The 20,111-nt window shown below is 41.5% G+C and overlaps 1 protein-coding gene across 1 annotated transcript in view; it reads left to right on the top strand.

The window, feature by feature from the left end:
- The first annotated feature begins 466 nt into the window (after positions 1–466).
- cacna1ab (calcium channel, voltage-dependent, P/Q type, alpha 1A subunit, b) overlaps positions 467–20,111 on the top strand; it is a 209,432-nt gene continuing 189,787 nt past the window's right edge. Inside the window, exon 1 of the mRNA XM_050044006.1 lies at positions 467–2,408. Within this exon, the coding sequence (XP_049899963.1) occupies positions 2,114–2,408 (295 nt within the window). The 5' untranslated portion in view covers positions 467–2,113. The remainder of the gene's footprint in view (positions 2,409–20,111) is intronic.

The following is a 20,111-nucleotide window of genomic DNA, read 5'->3' on the forward strand; positions in this document are numbered from 1 at the left end:
ACATGAGAGGAAGCCGTGAGCTGCATCTCCTCGAGGGGGCTCATGAAACCAGCTATGGAAAGCCCATATAGCTTGCGCCTAGCACCATTGGTGACCAGTATTTTTAAGACTGCTTATTAATAAGTGAAGAAATTAATTAAAAAATATCAGATATAGATCACCAAAGTATCACAGGTAACAGACGAAATCTGGTGTCTTTTGGCTTTCTGACTTGATTTGGCACGTTGTGTCTGATCTTTATTCTTTATAATAATAATAAAAAATAATAATACATTTAGAGTCACTGGGGCTAAGAGGAGCTGCCGTACCTTGCCATACCCAACTAACGCCCATACATCTCCGTCGTGCGCTATGGGGAGTGGGTTGGAGTGGGGGAGGCTCCGGGGAGGCGCCGTGCGTCGTGCGCTGCAAGGCTTGGCCACGGATCTGCGCGCGGCGCTCGGTTCCCGTCAGATTCATCAGATGCTCAGTGCGCGGCTCAACCCCGACGGCTGACTGAACGCAGAAGAGCCGGAGAAGCGCTCCGCTCGTCGGGTTTCTTCGTTTCCCAGGCTGGTCTCCACGGGAATATACAGCCTCCGGACCGACTGCGTGTTGGTTCACGTCCCCCTGGGGGGTCGAGGGAGGAAAGAAAAAAAAACAGAGAGGGAGGAATAGGGAAAGAGAGCTAGAGAGAGAGAGAGAGGGAGAAGAGACGCTGGACTTGCTGTAGGTCTGCGGGGCTGGTCGCCTCTCTCTGGTTCGGGGAGCCTCGGGGGCGATGCTGCTGGGCGGGGATGGTGCACGGTTTCTGCCCGGTGGCGGAGAAGATGCGAGCCGCTGCTACAACACACCCGCACCGCCGGCGTCGTATTTTCCGAAAACGAATTGATGATGGTGATGATGCTGCCTCCCCCAGTGGTCTTTTTCTGCTCCTCCGGATCCTACTCGTCCGGGATTCTTGTTCTCCCAACCTTGGATTATAGATGATTGTTGTGGACATTAATTTTCTTTTAATTTCATCAACACATTTTTTTTATCGGCGGGGAAGTGGGCAAGGTATAAATTGGTAGATTGAGGACCGGTGTATTTTCGTCTCCAAGTGCGCGCAATCACGCCCAAAATCAGTGACCGACGCCTTGGTGAAGAGGAGGGGGAGGAGGAGGAGGAGGAGGGGGATGCCGCACCGTCCATCACCAAATATCAACAAATGTCACCAGGCTCGGATTTTGGGGAAGCCCCCCTCGGTTGGCGTTTGCGTGTAACCCGAGTGGCGTGGTGGCAGTGAGAGGTGGCAGCAGGGACATCTGCCGTGCCACATCAAACATTGCGGATATATGGCACAAGAATAAATGAATTATTAAAGATTTTACTCTTATCTATTTCTATTTTTATCTCGAAGGGAAAAAAAGGACCTGGGGAGGGGAAAAAGACAACTGCAGATGCTGTCAAGATGCACTAGGCTGTTGAGAGGGGAAAAAGACGCAGTCTCCAGCTAGGGTAGCCTACTTAGTGGAGATGATTGCAATATTTATTTAAAACGCACAGCTATGCATCCTCATCGCATGTATTCAAGGTGATCGATTTGTTTGCCTATTGAAATGCAAGCACCGGCTCACTCTTGGAGAGGTTTTTCCCGACCAAAAAAATAAAAACAGGATGCCTTGCTTTTCGACGGAGAGAAAACGCTGATGCTCTGACAAGAGATAACATTTTTTGAGTTTCCCACCCGCCAATAAAACCAATCGTGTGTTCTTTTTCCTGTCAGAGAACTGATTTGCCAGAAATTACATAAACACATCGCTCTATTTCCCATTCATATTCCAAACACACGATCAGAGACACCGTGCGCTTTCCCTCTCCCCCCTCTCTCCCTCCCCTCTTCTCTCCTCCTCCTCCTCCTTCCCCCCTCCCTCTCCACACACAAATGGAGGTATCTTCTCGGCGCTGAAGATCTGGGAAGGAGACACAGATAGATAGAAGGAGAAGGACACACAGAGATAACCCAACTCAACCCAACTCCATTCTGCATGTGTGTTTGGAGCCGAGGCTGATGGGGTGGTGGCATGTGGAGGTGTCACTCTGAGGTTCCCCCCCGGCTCCTTCCTAACCTCTGGCGTTTGGTGTCTGCAGAATGGCGCGTTTTGGAGACGAGCTACCCAACAGGTATGGAGGAGGAGGAGGTGGTGGTGGCGGTGGTGGCGGGGGTGCCGGCGGACAAGGGGGGCCCGGCCGCGGCGGCAGCAGGCAAGGGGGGCCCCCTGGAGCGCAGCGGATGTACAAGCAGTCGATGGCCCAGAGAGCCCGGACCATGGCCCTGTACAACCCCATACCCGTCCGGCAGAGCTGCCTAACGGTCAACCGCTCCCTCTTCCTCTTCAGCGAAGACAACCTGGTGAGGAAGTACGCCAAAAAGATCACCGAATGGCCATATCCTTTGATAAGCAATGCCGAGCAGACTGCCAAGGTACTGGGGTTGTGGTGTGTTTGCTGGAGCGGATGGCGAGGTGTGGCCTCGTGGTGTGTGGAGTGGTTTGAATCAGCCAACAGCTGCAGGATGAAAGTTGTGGTTGGGGTGGTGATTTGCACTGTGGGGTGGTGTGTTTTATAATTTCATGGCAGTGTGTGATTTTTATTTCATTTTCTTTTTGCAGTGTTGTGTTTTGCAGTGTTGCAAGATGTTACATGGTGTGTGTTCTATGATGTACAGGAGGTGTGTGTGTGTGTGTGTGTGTGTGTGAGACAGGTTGGATGGCTTGTATTTGCAGTGTTGATTGATACATGGCACAAAACATGGTTTCACTTCCCTCCCACTGCTGTGTCCAACCCTGCTGGCCTCGGGCTCACCTGATAAAGCTGCCATTGATGGAATGAAGGATGATGTTGGCGATGATGGCGGTTGTCATGACACCAGCAATCACAATCATGTTGATGCTGCTGGTGATTAAGATGCATCTTGAATACAGCATTTAGCTCGAACCTGTTAGTGACCTGTGTGTGTGTGTGTGTGTGTGTTTGGGCTGTAGTTGTAGTCAGAGCTGAGTGCTGATGTCAGCATTATGAAGGCTTAAGCACCATGCAACCAGAAGGGAGAGGAAATGACTCTCCCGCTTTCTCCCTCTCTCTAATTACCACTGACCATATATGGGCGGCCTGTGGCTCATCCTACAGGACAGCAGTGGAAAAAGCTGTAATTGTCAGGACAGGTCAGTCTACTGCTGTCGGTCCAGGAATACTCTTATCAGGCCTGCTCTCAAGTCAGTTTCTTGGTTAGGAGAAAAAAAGCCCTGCTAAACGTCACTTAAAATGTGTTTGTAGGCTTGCTTTGTTGCTTAATGATGTAGTTTTCAGTACTTTTAAAACCATTTCTACCTTTATTACATTGAGAAAGCTGAACCAGACAATGTGACATCACAATAAGACATTTTCAGCGACTGTAATAGAGTTTGATGGCAGAAAATTTAAAACACAAGGCCGGATTAACTTGCTAGAAGGCCGCGGGGCAAATGTAATTCTCCGTGCATTTATTCCGTCACGTTCAAGTACAGCACACAGCAGTGTACACATCAGGGCTGAAACAAATCATTATTTGTATTAATAATGAGTTCAGTGATGATTGTTCGGTCTAAAATGAAAACAAATTGTAAAAAAAAAAAGAAATTTTCAGATGTCGTTTTGTCCGACCAACAGTCCACAATCCATATTTATGAAGTTTACAATCATAGAAGAATAAGAATATGTAGAGGTGAAACTATTGGATCCCAGGTGTCAGTTAGGTTGTGGCAATTTTAATACAAAGCATCAGTAAAAGAGTGGCCCAGGGATGATGTTTAACTGTAGGCAGACGCAGAAGTTAGCATCACACTGGTTCCTTCATCAAAAAGCCTGTCGGATTTTCCCATTGGATTTTATATTATTGCCGAAAATAAGCTCATTGGCAAACAAACATTTCTGATACTCACACGTTTTGTTCAGGAAGAAAAACTTTACAAATGAACACCACAGCCATGATTTTTGAAGCCTGAATGCAATCGCCAGAAGTAAAAATCTAACGTTAGGCTAGAGACAAACTACACCACGGTCGCATGACTTAATGGCGCCACTGTAACAAGACTGCAAAGCTGTGTTTAGCTTCAAAGCTTCAAAGTTCACAAGTGGTGTATTTACTGACTTATATTATGTCATAGAACAAAACATGAAAGTCTTCAAAGCTTGTGTTAACCATAGACCTTAATTCTGGTTCTAACAAAAACCCATTGACTTCAAGTCAAGAGAACTGGGAGTGCAAAAAAAGCCAACTCATTTCCAGCTTTCAGGACTCATTCCTTGGGCTCTCTCTGGCCTTTAAGTAAAACTAAATTTTAAGTTAAAACTTCACGTTTCTTTACGTTTGAACACTGTGGTTACCATGGTTATGTTTAGGCACAAAAGCCACTTAGTTATTGCTGAGAAAAGATCATGTTTTGGCTTAAAATACCTGCTCTGCTGCCACAATTGTTGCTGGAAATGCTGCGATGTCTTGCTAAAAAACAACCGGTTTTGTTGTTTATTGGTTTCAAACAGTGGTCTGCAGCTATGAAACATACAAATTTAACGCATCTGTGGTTTGCAGAAACGTACAATGCCAACATTGTGTTCTCGCAGCTGGGCTGAGTAAGCACTATTTAGACTGGAACAATATACAAGCCTAAATTCTAATGTCCACAGTTCCCCTTTACAAGACAGGGCTTCAAAATTACATCATAACGAAGCACCTTTCTTTTAGTGTCATTGGTTTCACTTGAATGGTGAAAATATCTGAATAAACATGCAGTGAATCAAACTGCTACAAACCAACTGGGGCTTTTGGAGCCCCTAGAGTTCTGACGCACAGGGACAGTTGCTCACTTTGCTTGTAAGACAGCGTCGGATAAAGATCAGGTTTACTTATCCAGAATGCTGTCAAACCAGAACACGTGGTTACACTTGCTTTTTTTTTTCTTTGACTCTGGCCTAGTCTGCATGTACACGGGTATTTTTGAAAAGAAAAAAAAATCCTGTCCACATAAGATGATGTTAGCCAATCAGAAGCCTTAAAAAAAAGCTAGTACTTGAAGGCTGTTTTGTAGCAGTGACCTCCATTTTTAAGCTGCTGTTCCTCAGTTAAATGGAGGAGTAACTGTATTTTATTGTTTAAACATTTAAAAAGTCCTGTAAGCAAGGTAAGAACCAGCACTATTTGATGCCATGTCTGCCATTGCATGAAATGTCAACTCAGTTGTGACACCGCACAGAGGAGATAAGGGCGCACATTCTGATGTCACAAGCCAATAACACCATTTTCCATGTCTACACATCAACACTGACAACAGTTTCTGAACATCTTCACCTCTAAGGGAGCTTTACCAAACATTCAGTGACCTAAAACACACATAAATAACAACATATATATAAACATATATAAACAAAATATATAAACAAATAACATATTTTAAAAAAAAAACAAAAAATACTGATTACATTATCACTTCCTCTACCTGCACTGCAAACAACTAAATGTAACAACATGACATCTGCTGTCTGGGGCAGATATTCCACATTTTGGGAAAACTAGGAAAGCAGACTTAGAAATAAAATATTTGAGAGATGAGTGAATGTTACTGATGACTGGAAAAGTAATTTCGCAGAATAATGATGTGTCTATCCTTAAACCACCAACCAGTTTGTGTTAGAGGTGTTGATGCAGAGCCCTGTTCAGTGACTGCAGCTGGTTCGCACATGCAGAGAGTGAGAGAGGGTGAGGAGCCTCCCTGTGGGTCTTTTAAGGTGATGTTACAGTAAGTCAATGCTCAGGGGAGCTCCTAATTCAACACCAGGTGATCAGGCAGCTCAGCCACTTTAATTGTGAATGAGTTCTGAATCTTTTGCACAGATTTCAACTCCAGACTGCTTCACAAGTACAAGAATAAGACGGATACAATGCAGATAAGGACAGGGGAAACTGTTGCATAGGCCTGCCGAAAATGTTTTTAAAAAGATAAAGAAAAGAAAAGAATATGTCATTTTATGAAGATGTGATTTAAAGGGATAGTTTGTTTTGAAGTGGGGTTGTATAGGGTATCCATAGTCAGTGTAATACACACAGTAGATGTCAGTCAGCATGTTCCCAGCTTGGAGAAGCAGGCTGGAGTCCGACATGGAAGCTAAGCAATGTACTGTTGTGGATGGGGTCAGCAACAAGACATATTTTACCCTCCTAAAAAAAAAATCTGTGTCAGTATTGGGGCGTGCCGACTGACATCCACTGTGTAATATACTGTCTATGGATGAGGACAACTCCACTTCAAAAAGTCGCAGCTATCCCTTTAAGCCATTCCTGAAAGCTGTGATTGAACTGATGGAAAAGAGAGTTCCAAATATTGGAGGCATAAGAACAGAAGATCAATCATTGTCGTGTTCACTGAGGTAGTACGAAGACAAACAGCATCGGCTGATCTCAGGTCTGATGGTGTTCATCAGTAGGTGCTAAGCCATGTAACGCCTTAAGTGATGTGAGAGTCAGGTTGGTTATATGGTGAGTGCGTGTGTGTGCCTGTGTGAGAGTGCATTTGTGGTAATGGTGGTGTGTGTTCATAGTATGTTGTAAAAATGCTTACTGCCACAGAAGGAACAACAAATCTTGAGTCATATTCAGTAGAAATAAATAAAAGAATGGTGCAAATTCATATTCATGCTCAATAACTTATAGACTGAGGCTTGTACAGGACAGTGCCGGCATCATCTACATGCTTTAGCCCAATAGTAAAAGTTTCCATGACTAAAATGCAGTCATATTTTCCATTGAGGAAATTAATATGGACAGATTTCGATCTCCTGTTTGCTGCAGCCAGGACAAACAAACTAAACAAACAGTTAAGTCAATATAGAAACAGAATTCTGTCATTTACTCTAAAATGTCAGTGTAATAATGTGAAGATTTTCAAATGTTCTCAGCCGAAACACGTTATGAGACCAGTGCATGTCTGAAACAGAGGCTTTATTGTTGGAGAGGAGCTGCTGTGTTTTTTGGCAGAGAGCCTTCATAAATGTTCTTCAACTTTCTGCCAAAATGTTTTGGCTTTTCTGCAGAAATAAAAACATTGTTAGGAAATCCATCAGCTCACAAAAATAGCTGACTTTGTACTCTCTTTACAGCTTCTTTCCTCCCCAAGTTTGCTCATGCTGGTTGCAAGGTGGAAATGGTTTTGTTTTTACCTCAGAGTCATGAGTCACTGTTTAGAAATGCACATTGCTGATGAGTGTTAGTGATGTTTAATGGGTATTGTGTGAGACTGAGTGTGTGAATCAGAATGGTGTCGCCTTTTGGAGTTGATTGATTTTATTTTCGTCATTCAAAACCTGCTGTATGATGAACTTACACATGAGAGGTGTATATGTATATATNTATATATATATATATATATATATATATATATATAGTACCAAAAGTTGTGAAATAAAATCAGGTGCAATATGAAAATGTTGACAGAGATGAACCCTCTTTACAATGTTTAAAAGTGATTAAACAGTCTGTCCTTTTGTTCATCTCCTCAGGTGAACAGGCAACTTGTAGAGAAAATGTGACATAGAAAGAGATCATAAGTTCTTTAATGATTTAAACAATGGCACGGACTTTATACACACATTTTGGAAACCGCCTTCCCACTAGGGCTGCACGATGTGCAAAACAGATCATATTGGCGATTATTGTCACAGATATTGCAATATGAGTCACAATTTGAGTGAAAATGGTGATTTTTGTATTTAATTTTCACTGGAAAAAAATATAAAAATGATGATCATGTGATTTTTGCTGTGGTCTACTAAAGAAGCATGCTCCCTCACGTCTGGAATATGATTTGTAGGCCGGGGCATCTTTGTTACACCACAGTGCCTCATTTATTACAGTATGTTGTGACACAGTTTACATGTATCAGAAAATTAGATACTGCACGTGGCCATTTTGCAACTTTGATTGACAACATTTTGATTAATTGCACAGCCTGTTAATCTGTGTTAATTTGGTGATTTGTCCGTTTGTGTTGTCTATGTTTAAAATTTGTAATAAAAAATCTTAATAGCAAAAAAAATAAATAATAATTGCCCAGCCCTACTTTGTATGACGATTACTTTTAACCAAGTGTGATTGTGACTCAAGTGTGATTTTGTCATACATCATTAGGGAGGAGGTTGTGGAGGATGTTTGGTTGTACAAAGCCACAGGACTGTGATGCCAAAGCCGAGGGTTTTTGAGTCCTGCATCCCTCATGTATTTAGTCGGCTTAGGCTACTTGGTTGAGGTTTAGGAAGGAATATTGTTATGCTATGTTGAAAACATCAACTTATCCAGTCTCATGCTTTAGTCAGCTTTGACAGTATGTAACCAACCTACCCTCAGCCAAGGGTTTTAGTTGCCTAAACATATGTACATTGACCTTTATGCAGATTCGTTGAGTATAAATTAGATCTGCAGTGATTCATTGGGCACTATTTTGATAATTGAATAGTTGCTTTAGTGATTTTTTTAAGCAAAAGAGAGAAAAAAGCCAAACATTTGCTGGTTTCGTTCCTCTTAAATTTGAGATTTTGATGCTTTTCTTTGTCAAATTATGATAAACTAAATAGCTATGGATTTTTGAACTGTTGATTGGATAAAACATATTTAAAGATGGGAAATTACACAGGGCGTGGTTCACTTTATTGTGACATTTGATTAACAAAAGGATAAATCAGTTGATCTAGACAATTATTGATAGATTAATAGATAATGAAAATAATTGTTAGTTGCAGACATAGTATAAATATTTTGCGTTAACAGTAACACAAATACATTCAATATTAAAGCTTCCTTATTATGCTTATGAAAAAATGTGATCAGAGTGGTATTATAATTCTTAAAAAATATTTTCTAATGTGAATACGACTGTACATTTTAGTTGACCATGTTACTTTCAAGCTGCTGGATATTAGACAAGCAGCATTTATTTCCATTCACCATTAAATCATTGCATTTTGGAGTTTCATCTAGTTATTAGATAACTGAGGCTCTAATTTTCTGAACTTACAAGGCTGTCATGTGATGCCATCAGAGCTGGAAGGAGCTACTTCACCTGGTCAAACAAAACAAGTATTTAAAACGCTTAGTTGAGTTTCCTGTCCAAACATTTGAGATTTGGAAGCAGCAACCTGATCTCACGGGAACACCTGATTACGACCTCCAAACACGGCATTATGTGGTGGTGGCACATAATGTTTTAAAATAATTTGTTGGAGCAGTAAGAGTTTTAAACATGCGGTTAACGTTGTGAAACACTTGCAGTTACTAACTCCCTGCCTCCAGTCATTTCAATGAGGGGACGACAGCAGAGGGGAAGTGGTTTCGAACATGGCGGATGCTGCCCACATGAACGTGCACAGAGTTCACTTTGTTGAACTTTTGTCAGTTGCCACTAGGCTTTGGCTAAAAAAAACCGTGGTTTCACTTAAAGTAACTACGTTTGTTACGTATGTCGTAATGTCATGTACGTACGTCATGTTGCATAATGTAGGTACATAAAGGTTCTAATTACATAAAGTTCAAATAATAAAACGGTGACTTTTGGTTTCACAAAAACAGTCTCCTGGGTGAAAGTCCTGTGTTTGTTTGACCTGTCCACGGACTTGACCACCTCTGTACACAGACTTCTGTACTCTTTATAGTATTTATGGTGTCATGAAATTAACCACTGGCCATGCATTATGTTGTTGAAGCAGGGAATTTGTGTGTCCACCACGACACAGGATACTAATTTACTTATTGGCACTACAATTTTAATACATTACAGCAGCCACAATGTCATGCAGTGTTAAAAGGTCATGGTCATTTTACGTATTTGTGTAAGACCAGGCTGAGAAGCAGCCTCAGAAGCATAAAACAGAATCTGTACCGTTTTCCGCTTAACATGATAAGCATTTTTTTCATTGCAAAACATTTTCAAATTTAAAGAACATCCACTTCCTGCTTTGAAAGTGAACTGAGCATATCCCAGCATGCCGCCATCTGTACAGAGTCAGGCTGTGTTGGCTGGCAGGCGCTGTGGCTTCTTCCACCAGAGACCCAGAGGACTTCATTATACCTCTCTCCCCTCCCTCCGCCTGCACTTCCCCATTCCCTTTCTCACTCACTTTACACTCCTTTCATCTCCTCCTCTCCGCTGCACTTCTTCCCCTGCAACTCTGCTTTAAATGTCCTGTCCTCCATCTTCTCTCTCTCTGTATATCTCTCTTATTTCCCGTTTTGTCATTACTCTTCTGTCACTCCCAATTTAAATCAATTAAGATACTGTAGTGGCAGTTTTTGTGTACAAAATAAAAAAAAACACAATATCCAAAATACAGATTGGTGACAAATCAAAGAAAAAAACGAACAGAAAATGTCACAATCCAAGTTTCCATCCAAATGATGCACAAATTTTCACCTAATTTGAAAAAATGACCAAAATAAATGAATATGTGCTTCCATCCACTAATGTTAGTGAATAGTAGAAGCTGGACAAATCAAGATAAACAGTTGGGGGCACTAATTCTCCAGTTAGGTGCCATTAAAACACTCCAGATGAAGACAGCCCAACAAGACGATGTTAAAGTGCCAAAAAAACCCTCAAATCCTGTAAAACAACATGGAAAACATGATGGAAATGATGACATTCATATTTGTTTTATGTATTAATTTATTAGGGATGGGAATCACCAGAGGCCTGACAATAGGCTATTACAATACTTAAGTGACGATACAATATTATTACGATTTTAAAGGTTTTGCAATATGTTGCAATATGTGGCAATGTGTTATCTTTTATTATGTCTCAAAAGGAAAACTTTGTTAACATCTGCTTTATGTAACACAATAAAGTGCTGTTCATCTCAATTCAATCATTTTTATTGCAGCAACATGTCTCTAGTGGACCGCAAAAAGCAACTGGTTTTATTATTCGAGTAGGCGACCGAGAGTTGAATTTATATTTGCAAAATTAGTAATTTATATAATAGGAAAAAAATTATACTTGATGTCCGTGTATCAATACAATATTGCTAAAACAAATAGTTTTGAGGAACATCACAGTCCGCTCAGTGAAGCAGAAGCTTGATGTTTAAGTCACGTGCTTCATGTACGTTGTGATTTATTTGCTAAGTCTGTTTCAGCTGCGGTGTTGCATTTCCTGTTTAGCAATACATCGAGTGTAAAAAAGATTTTTGCAATATTTCAATCAGGAGAGACAGAAGAATGACGTAAAGATAATATTTAATACAGAATATGAGCGTACAGATTTACAAATGATTTGTGCTGATTAAGATTTAACAGAGGACTTTGGCACTTGCTTGGACACCAGAGGGAGATATTTGTGATCAAGGGACATCTGAGCAGCAGCAGGATAAATCCCCCCATGGAGTCCAGACACTGGTGGTGGTGGTGGTGGTGGTGGCTGATGACTCTGAGGCTGATGAGGCTGATGAGTCTGTAAAGACTAGGTGGTGATGGGGAGGTGGAGGGTGCACGACGGCGGCAAGAAAGAACTACGGTAGAGAAAGAACCATATTTAGAATGAGGAGCAGTAAGATGATAGGCTGACAGAGAAGGTGTGTCGCTGTGCTATTGGTTGATTGTGAATCAGCTGATGATTCAATTGACCTACCCAGATAATGACACCTAGAGATCGTGAATGAGCTAACATGCAAGGAGTGAATGACAGGGTGAGAAAGAAACTTACAGCCTGAGCATGAAAAGTATTGTCTTCCTGACTGAACTGTCGCTAGAGCTTCATTTCTAGTTTTTTCGGAATATCTGGCATCTTCGATTTATGCTCAAATTAAAAACGCATATAAAAACAAGTGAAGTAACTTGAGTATTGTGTTTCATATCAAGTTTCCAGCTTCAAATTAGGTATTCACTGTATAACTTTCCAACCTAAAATGTATACTGTATAAGCACTGTGGTTCCTCAAATGCATCATTAGACCGACCCATTACATGTTGCGTTTCCATGCCGTCTGTAAAAGAGGCTGTTATTGCTGTATTCACTAACACAAAATGGAGAAAACCAGTGTGCCATGCTGAACAGATAATCAAGACACCAGATCATGTTAGAAGTAATGTGTGGGAGCATTTTGGATTCGACACCATAGATAAAAAAAATTATTTTAAAAATCATTGATTGAGCTGGCAAGGCTGTTTCCTGGCTCTGTAAAATGCAACTGCCTCATAGTAACATTAGCTTGTCACTCAAATAAGGCAGCAGAGGCACCATGAATGAACGGAGACACATAGAGTTAAGCGACGTGGGCTGTGTTCGAATTATTTAAATCAATCAAAATTTGTGTTTTTGAAAAAGTGACCCAGGAGTCACATCGTTTTAAAACTCACCACAACCATCCAGTGACCCCTCGTGTTCTCGTCATTTATTTAGGTTTATCTTAAATCAATCCAATACGGCTTTGCTTTTTATTTTAGTTTACTTTAAATCTGTTTTACTGACACAAGAAAAGAAATCCATCTCATCAAAGCAGCATATATCAAACAAAGTGACAGTATATACTATATGCCCCTCTCTGGCTCTGTGTCTCTCTCTGTCTCTCCCTGACCATCTGTCCTCGGCGTTCGTTGTCTGTGTGGGTTTCACACTATCCCGGCTGGGTTCTGGCGACGCTGCCTGGTATCATGTGAGGGAGAGACAAGTGGAGGGCGGTAGACGGTATGAGGCAGAGAGAAAGAACAGATTAAACACAGACCATCCACCCAACCCCCTCTGGGACATCAGAGGGAAGAATGTCACCTTGTCTCTGTCACCTGTAACTGATTGTTGCCCCCCCGCCTTGAACAAACACAAATACAGACATTAATGAAAATGCAGATATGCAGGATTTGGTCTTCAACTAGGAAATATTAGTAGTTATCAGTAAAAAATCCTCACATTTATTTGGCCAGTACCATCGAATGCCATTTTTCTTGATAAATAAATCTATTACTCTAATGTACATTTTATTGATCTGAAGGTGTGTGTGGATGTGTGTTATGTAATGTGTGTATAGTGTGATTGTTACGCATTCGAGAGACTGTGTGTGTGTGTGTGTGTGTGTGTGTGTGTGTGTGTGTGTGTGTGGTTTACAGTAAATGCTGTTGTGTTATTCTGGAAGGATGATGAACATGAGTTCCAGCTTAACAGATAAGATACAAGGCTGGAAGGAGGGACACACACACACACACACACACACACACACACAGATACACAGAGATAGACTGGTAGCCATAGAAATATGTATGTGGCCGTTGAGATCATCTGATTCAACACTTATGCATGAGTAAACAAACATACCAATGATGCACGGACACACACACACTCGTGACGGATCAGCTGGTGGCTTGGCTTCATCTGTCTGGTGTGGAGCAAGCAGATCCGTTCAGATCAGTCACGGCTGACAGAGGCTATGATAGCTGTGTGTGTGTGTGTGTGTGTTTTTGGGTGGGTGGGGGCAGGTGATACTGTAACACCTGTTCAGCAGGATCACTTACCTCAGGGGGCTCGACTGCATCCCGACACACACACACACACACACACACACACATGCATGCACGCAGTCAGGGCAGCCCAGTGGTTGGCAGAAAAAGCACCATTTGGGACGTTCACGCTCCAGTGTGCAATCGCTCCCTCACTCTCTCTCTGCGTCTCATTTACCATAATACAATCTGGTGATACAATGGCACGTTTGATATCGCTGATGCCATGATATGACATCATCTCGGTATAGTAATAACTGCAATACAAAAGAAATCTTCCGACAGTATTGTATTTTCAGCACTACCAATAAATAAATAAAGATAATGTAATTTTTTATATGATGAATCAACTCTGTCTGACGTACCCTTTACTGGCAATATGAGATGCACTGGGCGGCATTTTTTGATCCTCTGAGCAACTACTTTGGTATAAAGGGCGAGCATGAGGGGAGGTGGATGGGTCAAAAAAACTGCGGGCTTTCACCCAAGAGGCCGCTGTTTGTTTCCTGTGTGAAACCAAAAGTCAGCCGAGTTAGTTAAATAACAACATAGTGTGCTAGTATGTGTAGCATACAATGCTACTGACGTATGACATGTTAAATTACGTTACTAACAAACATACTTTTTTAAGCTAAACCATGACGTCTTTTTCTAAACCTAAATATGTTATTTTGTTGCCTAAAGAAAATAAACGTAAAGATAATGTTTTTTGTCTGCGTTAGAAGTTTATTTTGAAAAAGACTGTATGCATTTAACAAGTGTAAACTGTACATTTCCTGTGAAAACTGGAGTTTATTTTGAAAAGACACAATGCAAGTAACAAGCGTAAATAGACATGCTGCCTAAAACTGATGCTAGTGGGGTACCTATCACGTCATATTTTGACATGGAGGGCCACTGAGTAAGCATCAGTATTGACGAGTTGGGAGTGTGAATGTGTTGGATGTATATACTTAAACATACTTTACAACAAGAGTGGTGCCTTTTGTCCAGAGTTACTGTATCCTATGAGGACCTAGTCTCGCCACCAGACAATCAGAGATCTCCGCCTTCTGATAGTCTGGGGACACTCCTTTCTAAAGTGTGTTTAACACACCGGAGAAAACGGCCGGCAACAAAGCAACACCTCTTGCATTTTTTAAAAGGACACGCCCTCCCGGAAATGTGCGCTCCCCCTTTTCTCGTCCGCAAGGAAACAAACACACAGAGAGCTTGAAAATGGATGCAGAGAGATTTAACTCCGTTTTATCAAATGTGTGCTCAGTGAATGAAGGACTTACAGCGACTTTGTTTAAAACTTTTAACACAGTCGGACTATGTTTACGAGCACAAGAGTTCAGCGAGCCACCAAAGGACCGCCCTGCGGATTTACTATTGGTTCTGCAACGTAGACAGTTTAAACTCTGAAATTGTATCCACCCATCTAAACACAAAATCAGGGAGAAAGACATCAGTCTGTAGTTAAGCAAAGCGTCTAAAGACTGACTTGTGAGTCTAATGAGGATATGGTATATCAACCCAGTCTCACTCCAAAGTCGTCAAATACGAGCCCTTGGTCAGTGACTTACAATGTCAGACACCGACGAAAAAACTTGTCTTTTCATGTTGACATGATGCTCGGCCGGTTGCTGGCACCCGATGGTGTCAGGGAAATGTGACCAGGCAACAATGTGAGTTAATGGGGCAAAATTCCGAGCAGGGCGGATGGGACAGGTGGTAGATGGGTCCAACAACCACTGACTTTTAACCGTGGTGTCCGCTTCCTGAATGAATGTTAAGCCAAACCCCATTGTTTTATCCTAAACCCAACCACGTTTGCGGTGTTTTACCAACATAGTGCTTTTATTTTGAAAGAAACTATATGCAAACTACATTTCCTTTGAAAACTGAATTGTTTTTTGAAAACAGACAATGCATGCAGGCTGATGTTGACACGGTTTCCCAGAATGTCATCATCCAACGCACCCAGGGTACCTTGTACATCATATGTTGACGTGGAATGTCCACGACCACACGTCAATATGTGACGAGGTCAGAGTGACAGTGTGTTGGGTACATACATACACACATGCTATTTAGTAGAGACATGGACTCAAGTCATGAATTTGATGACTCAATAAAGATTTTCAACTCAATTTTGTTTTAATTATCAGTGACTCGTAATTTCACTTCAACTACTTCCTTTTGACTCGATGGAATGACTTGATATCAATTCTTAATTTTTTCCTGACAGATTTACTGTGAATCAAACTGACAGCAGCTGATTTTTTATTTTTTTTTAAACTCTTTATTTGTTCATTTTGCAGATAACAAATATACCAACAAGACAAACATCGCATATAAAAAAAGAAAGAAACATACACTGGACACTTTGAACACAACACACAATTGAAACGGGGGTGGGGGGGGGCACTAATCGTCTCACAGTCCTATTACTCTGATCTCATTACTACTGATGACTCGACCCAACCTTTATCTTATACGCGGACCATTTAGAGCAAAGTTTCATATGGGTCCCTGCTTTCGTCCTTAGGAAGTGAGTCAGTCCTGCCACTGATCTGGACTTGGAGAATCACTTTTCATCCAGTTCCTTGTAACTGCCTTTTTGCATGTAAGTGTCAAGATTTTGAAGAGATAGATGTCCTTAGTTTGAAACATGTTGCCAGGTATCAGTCCCAAGAGCACAGTCCTGGGGTCCTTGGGAATCTTAAAACCAAATATATCCTCAAAAATTTGAAGAACTCTGTCCCAAAATGGTTGCAGTTTTGTACATGACCAGAATATATGTGAGTGATTGGCATCCATGTGCCCACATTGTCTCCAACATTGCTGTTGCACTCCTAATTGTTTATTTTTAATGTGAGGTGTAATAAAAAATCGAATTAAGTTCTTCCATCCAAATTCCGACAGCAGCTGATTTTAGTGCACTAGCAGGAGGGAAAGGTTTGTTTAGAGGTACTGACGATACCTTCAATTATCACATTTGAATGCTAAAACATTCAGGTAAAGCAGGTTTTTCCAAGTCACAGCAATAACTCACCAAGACAAACCTGAAGAAATAATAATAATTCATTATTTCTTTTTAAAATTTACAATTACACTCAATTTGGTAAAGCGTGCACAGCAAGTTGTTCAGGATTTGAAGCACAAATTTCAGGACTTGAACCCTGAGATCTGTGACAAAACAATCAATCAGTTCAACCTCTGCCATATAGATAAATAGATACATACTGTACATACTTGCATACATCCGTCCATCCAAACATGGATCACAGATAGTCATCTCCCTCTTGGATACAACATCCTGACAGACAGACGAGCACCATAGTAATGGTTGTTTTGACAGAACTCTACTCCAGTTATGTGATCCTCACAGTCATTTCCCTCAGTGTGTGGTGAAATGTGATGCCCCTGCTGTCCTCTCCTCAACTCTGTGTGTGGGCTGCCACCACTCTGTGTTGGTGTGTGATGTCTGTTGCAGATTATATGCAAGTGTGTGTTTGAAGAGGTCAGGAAGGGAAAAATCATTGGAGGAATTAGCAGAAAAACAACATCAAACCCAGTTCAGCTTTCAGGATGTGAATCCATAAGATATGGGTTTAGGGGATGGAGAAGGAGAGAAACTAAAGTGTCGCATGAGGGTTTAATGTCCAAGAGGAATTGAGGGAGAGATGGAGGTGGAGAGAGGTAGAGAGAGAAAGGGAAAGATGAAGAGAAAGTGGGAAAGCAAGTGGAAGAAATAGATGAATAGAGAGGAGAAGACAGGGAACAAGGGAGTTGGAGAGAGGTGAGGAAAAAAAGGGGTAGAGAGAGATGAGGAAACGGCAAAAGAAGTGTAAAAAGTAAAGGTATAGTTTAGCAAACTGGAGAGGAGAAAGGAAGAGTAAGACAGATTCAAAGAGAAAATGAGGAAGAGGAAGATAGTGACGGGAAGAGAACAAGAGAGACAAGAAACAGGGAAAATGCAATACATCTTAAAATCTAGTAGACTGGAGGAAAGTTTAATTGTACAAAAACAACAACAACAGCCAGATGTAGAAATATGATGAATAAATATCAAAATGGGTATGAGTAATCTCCTGGAGCTGCTTCACATGTAGCTGCTCAGACAGAAAGCAGTCGTTATGGAGCACTCAGAGGGTTCATGAGAAAACCATTAAAACTGGAACACTGCCACAATTATAACCACACTTTTTTTTCTAAACTAAGGTCTTGCTATTGAAACATAAATACACAGATTTCATGCAGCTAATACTTTACGTACTCACATCCAAAATCTGCAATAAACTCCACATAAACGAAAATGTTTGAATTTTATGATTTACGGAAACAAAATTCTGACCGTGAAGTCTTCGCTTGTGTCATTCTGATCTTCTGTCCCTTACAGAAGTTGTAATAGTTTAGGAAATATTTCCTGAAGGTTGCACACAGAGCTTTGATCAGGCACAAAAAAAATCAGGCCTGACCCCACATGAACCTGCACAGTTTCTGTCCAAGCCAGACCCAAGCCTGAACCACAGCAGCAGTTTTGGGCCCGAGCCTGATTAAAAACCAGAATTTTTCCTGTAAAAAAAGAAAAGAAAATATTAACAAGCTAAGGGCTGACGTGTTTCCTAGCAACACTTCTTCTCTTCCTTCCTCACAGCAGAACACGCTGCGCCCCTCGGTGCGTCATCATTTTCAAGTGCACACAGCGGTCCGTGGCAATACAGCACAGATGATGATCACTGCTCTCCGCTGCATGTTACGCTCTTTGGTTCTCCACTATATTGCTCCGTGTTCCGTCACTTTCCCTCTCTCAGTCACGGTCCCACCCTCTTTCTTTTCTCCTTGATTCAGTCCAATGCAACTCCTGACATTCATGAACAAGAACTGCCAGTATCATTAAAAAAGGGAAAAAAACACCGGTATATTGGTGAGAACCCGACCCAGTTCAAGCTTGGGGGGGATATTGAGAAATGACACCCCGGCTTGGCTGAAACCTGGAGGGTTAGGTCAGGCTCAATCAGGCTCGGGCGGAGAAACAAACTCTTGTTGCAGATTTGCATATCAAAGAAGCCTGGACTGGCTGCCTTGGCAGAGATCTACACTCTCCGAGTGCCTCTAGTTGGGATTGGAGAATGCTCACCACTCTCTTGGTCTTGTTGGACTACAAAAACACACAGTTCACTCAGAGTTGTAGTTTCTTTCTGGAACAAGCAACAAATAAAGACAACCTTCTTGTAAAGAACAATTTAACGACAATCAGCTGCCATGTCTCAATTTGGCCTTTTGGTCAAGTTACTTAAAGAGTGAATGTTTATGAGTCACAGCTGATATACTCTGCCACTGGCGAGGTTTGTCATACTGAAAATGATGGTCAGCATCGGCTCAAAATGACATAACAAAAAAGATTGAGGAGAGGTAAAAAAGATCTGCTATCCATCGAGATTTTATCAACCTAGAACTGGATCCAAAAACAACTGGTTACCAGAACACAACCCAGAGATGAGAAAGGATGTAGAGTAGAGTTGCAACAATTAATTAGTTGTCAACTATGTCAGATGTCAAAATTCTGATTCCAGCTTCTTGTTTTCTACTCGAGTCCTCATCTCGAGGGAACTGAAGATCCCTGGGGGTGTGGACATTTGAGGACATCATTTTGGGCTCTAGGAAACACCGATTGACATTTTTAGCATTTTTGTACATCGATTGATCAAGAAAATAATCAACAGTTGATTGACAATGAATATAATCATTATTTGCAGCCCCAAGAGAAAGTACATGCAGGATGAGGAAGAAAAAGATACTGAGGTGATGAATGAAATGAAGAAAAGGCCAAAGAGTAATTGATAGAGATTGATATAATAAGAGGGCAGCAAAAAAAAAAAGACAGAAGTTGAAAAAGAGTAAAAAAACGAGGTGAGGAAAAGCAGAGAAAGATAGAGAGCAGTGAGGAGAGAAAGACGGAGCCGGAGAGAGATGGAAAGAGACAGAAATGTGGAGAAAGGAGGAGAATTAGAGAGCGATAGAGGTGGAGAGCCATAGTGTTTTCCCCCCATGTTGAGTCACTGATCTACATTCAATCTGCACTATGTGAATTATTGATTGGCCTTTAGCCAGCCTGTGTGTGTTTGTGTGTGCGGGTGTGTGTGTGTGTGTGTGTGTGTGTGTATGTGTGTGTGTGTTGGTGCTGAGATGCTTTTGCTGAAAAGCACAGTGGTGCCGTTTTTCTTTTTTCTTTTTCTATTGATGGAGAGGGAGGGCGAGGTAGAATAGGGAGAATAGGACAGATTGTCATGCACACACACACACACACACACACACACACACACACACAGGCTTGCAGGTGTCCATAAACACACACGCATACACACAAACATGCATGTACTGTATTCATTCAGCCACAAGCACATTTACATTTTCCACTCACAGCATGCATGCACTTCAATACACACATCATGCATACACACACACACACACACAGAAAGAGAAACAGAAGAAACCAGCCTCTGAGGCAGGACTGATATCTAAATACCATCAGGGAGGGGTTTAACAAACATATGGGAGACTGAGCCTCTCAAAACCAACACCCCTGTTTTACC

Source organism: Epinephelus moara, chromosome 5, assembly GCF_006386435.1.
Source record: "Epinephelus moara isolate mb chromosome 5, YSFRI_EMoa_1.0, whole genome shotgun sequence".
NCBI classification, from domain to species: domain Eukaryota; kingdom Metazoa; phylum Chordata; class Actinopteri; order Perciformes; family Serranidae; genus Epinephelus; species Epinephelus moara.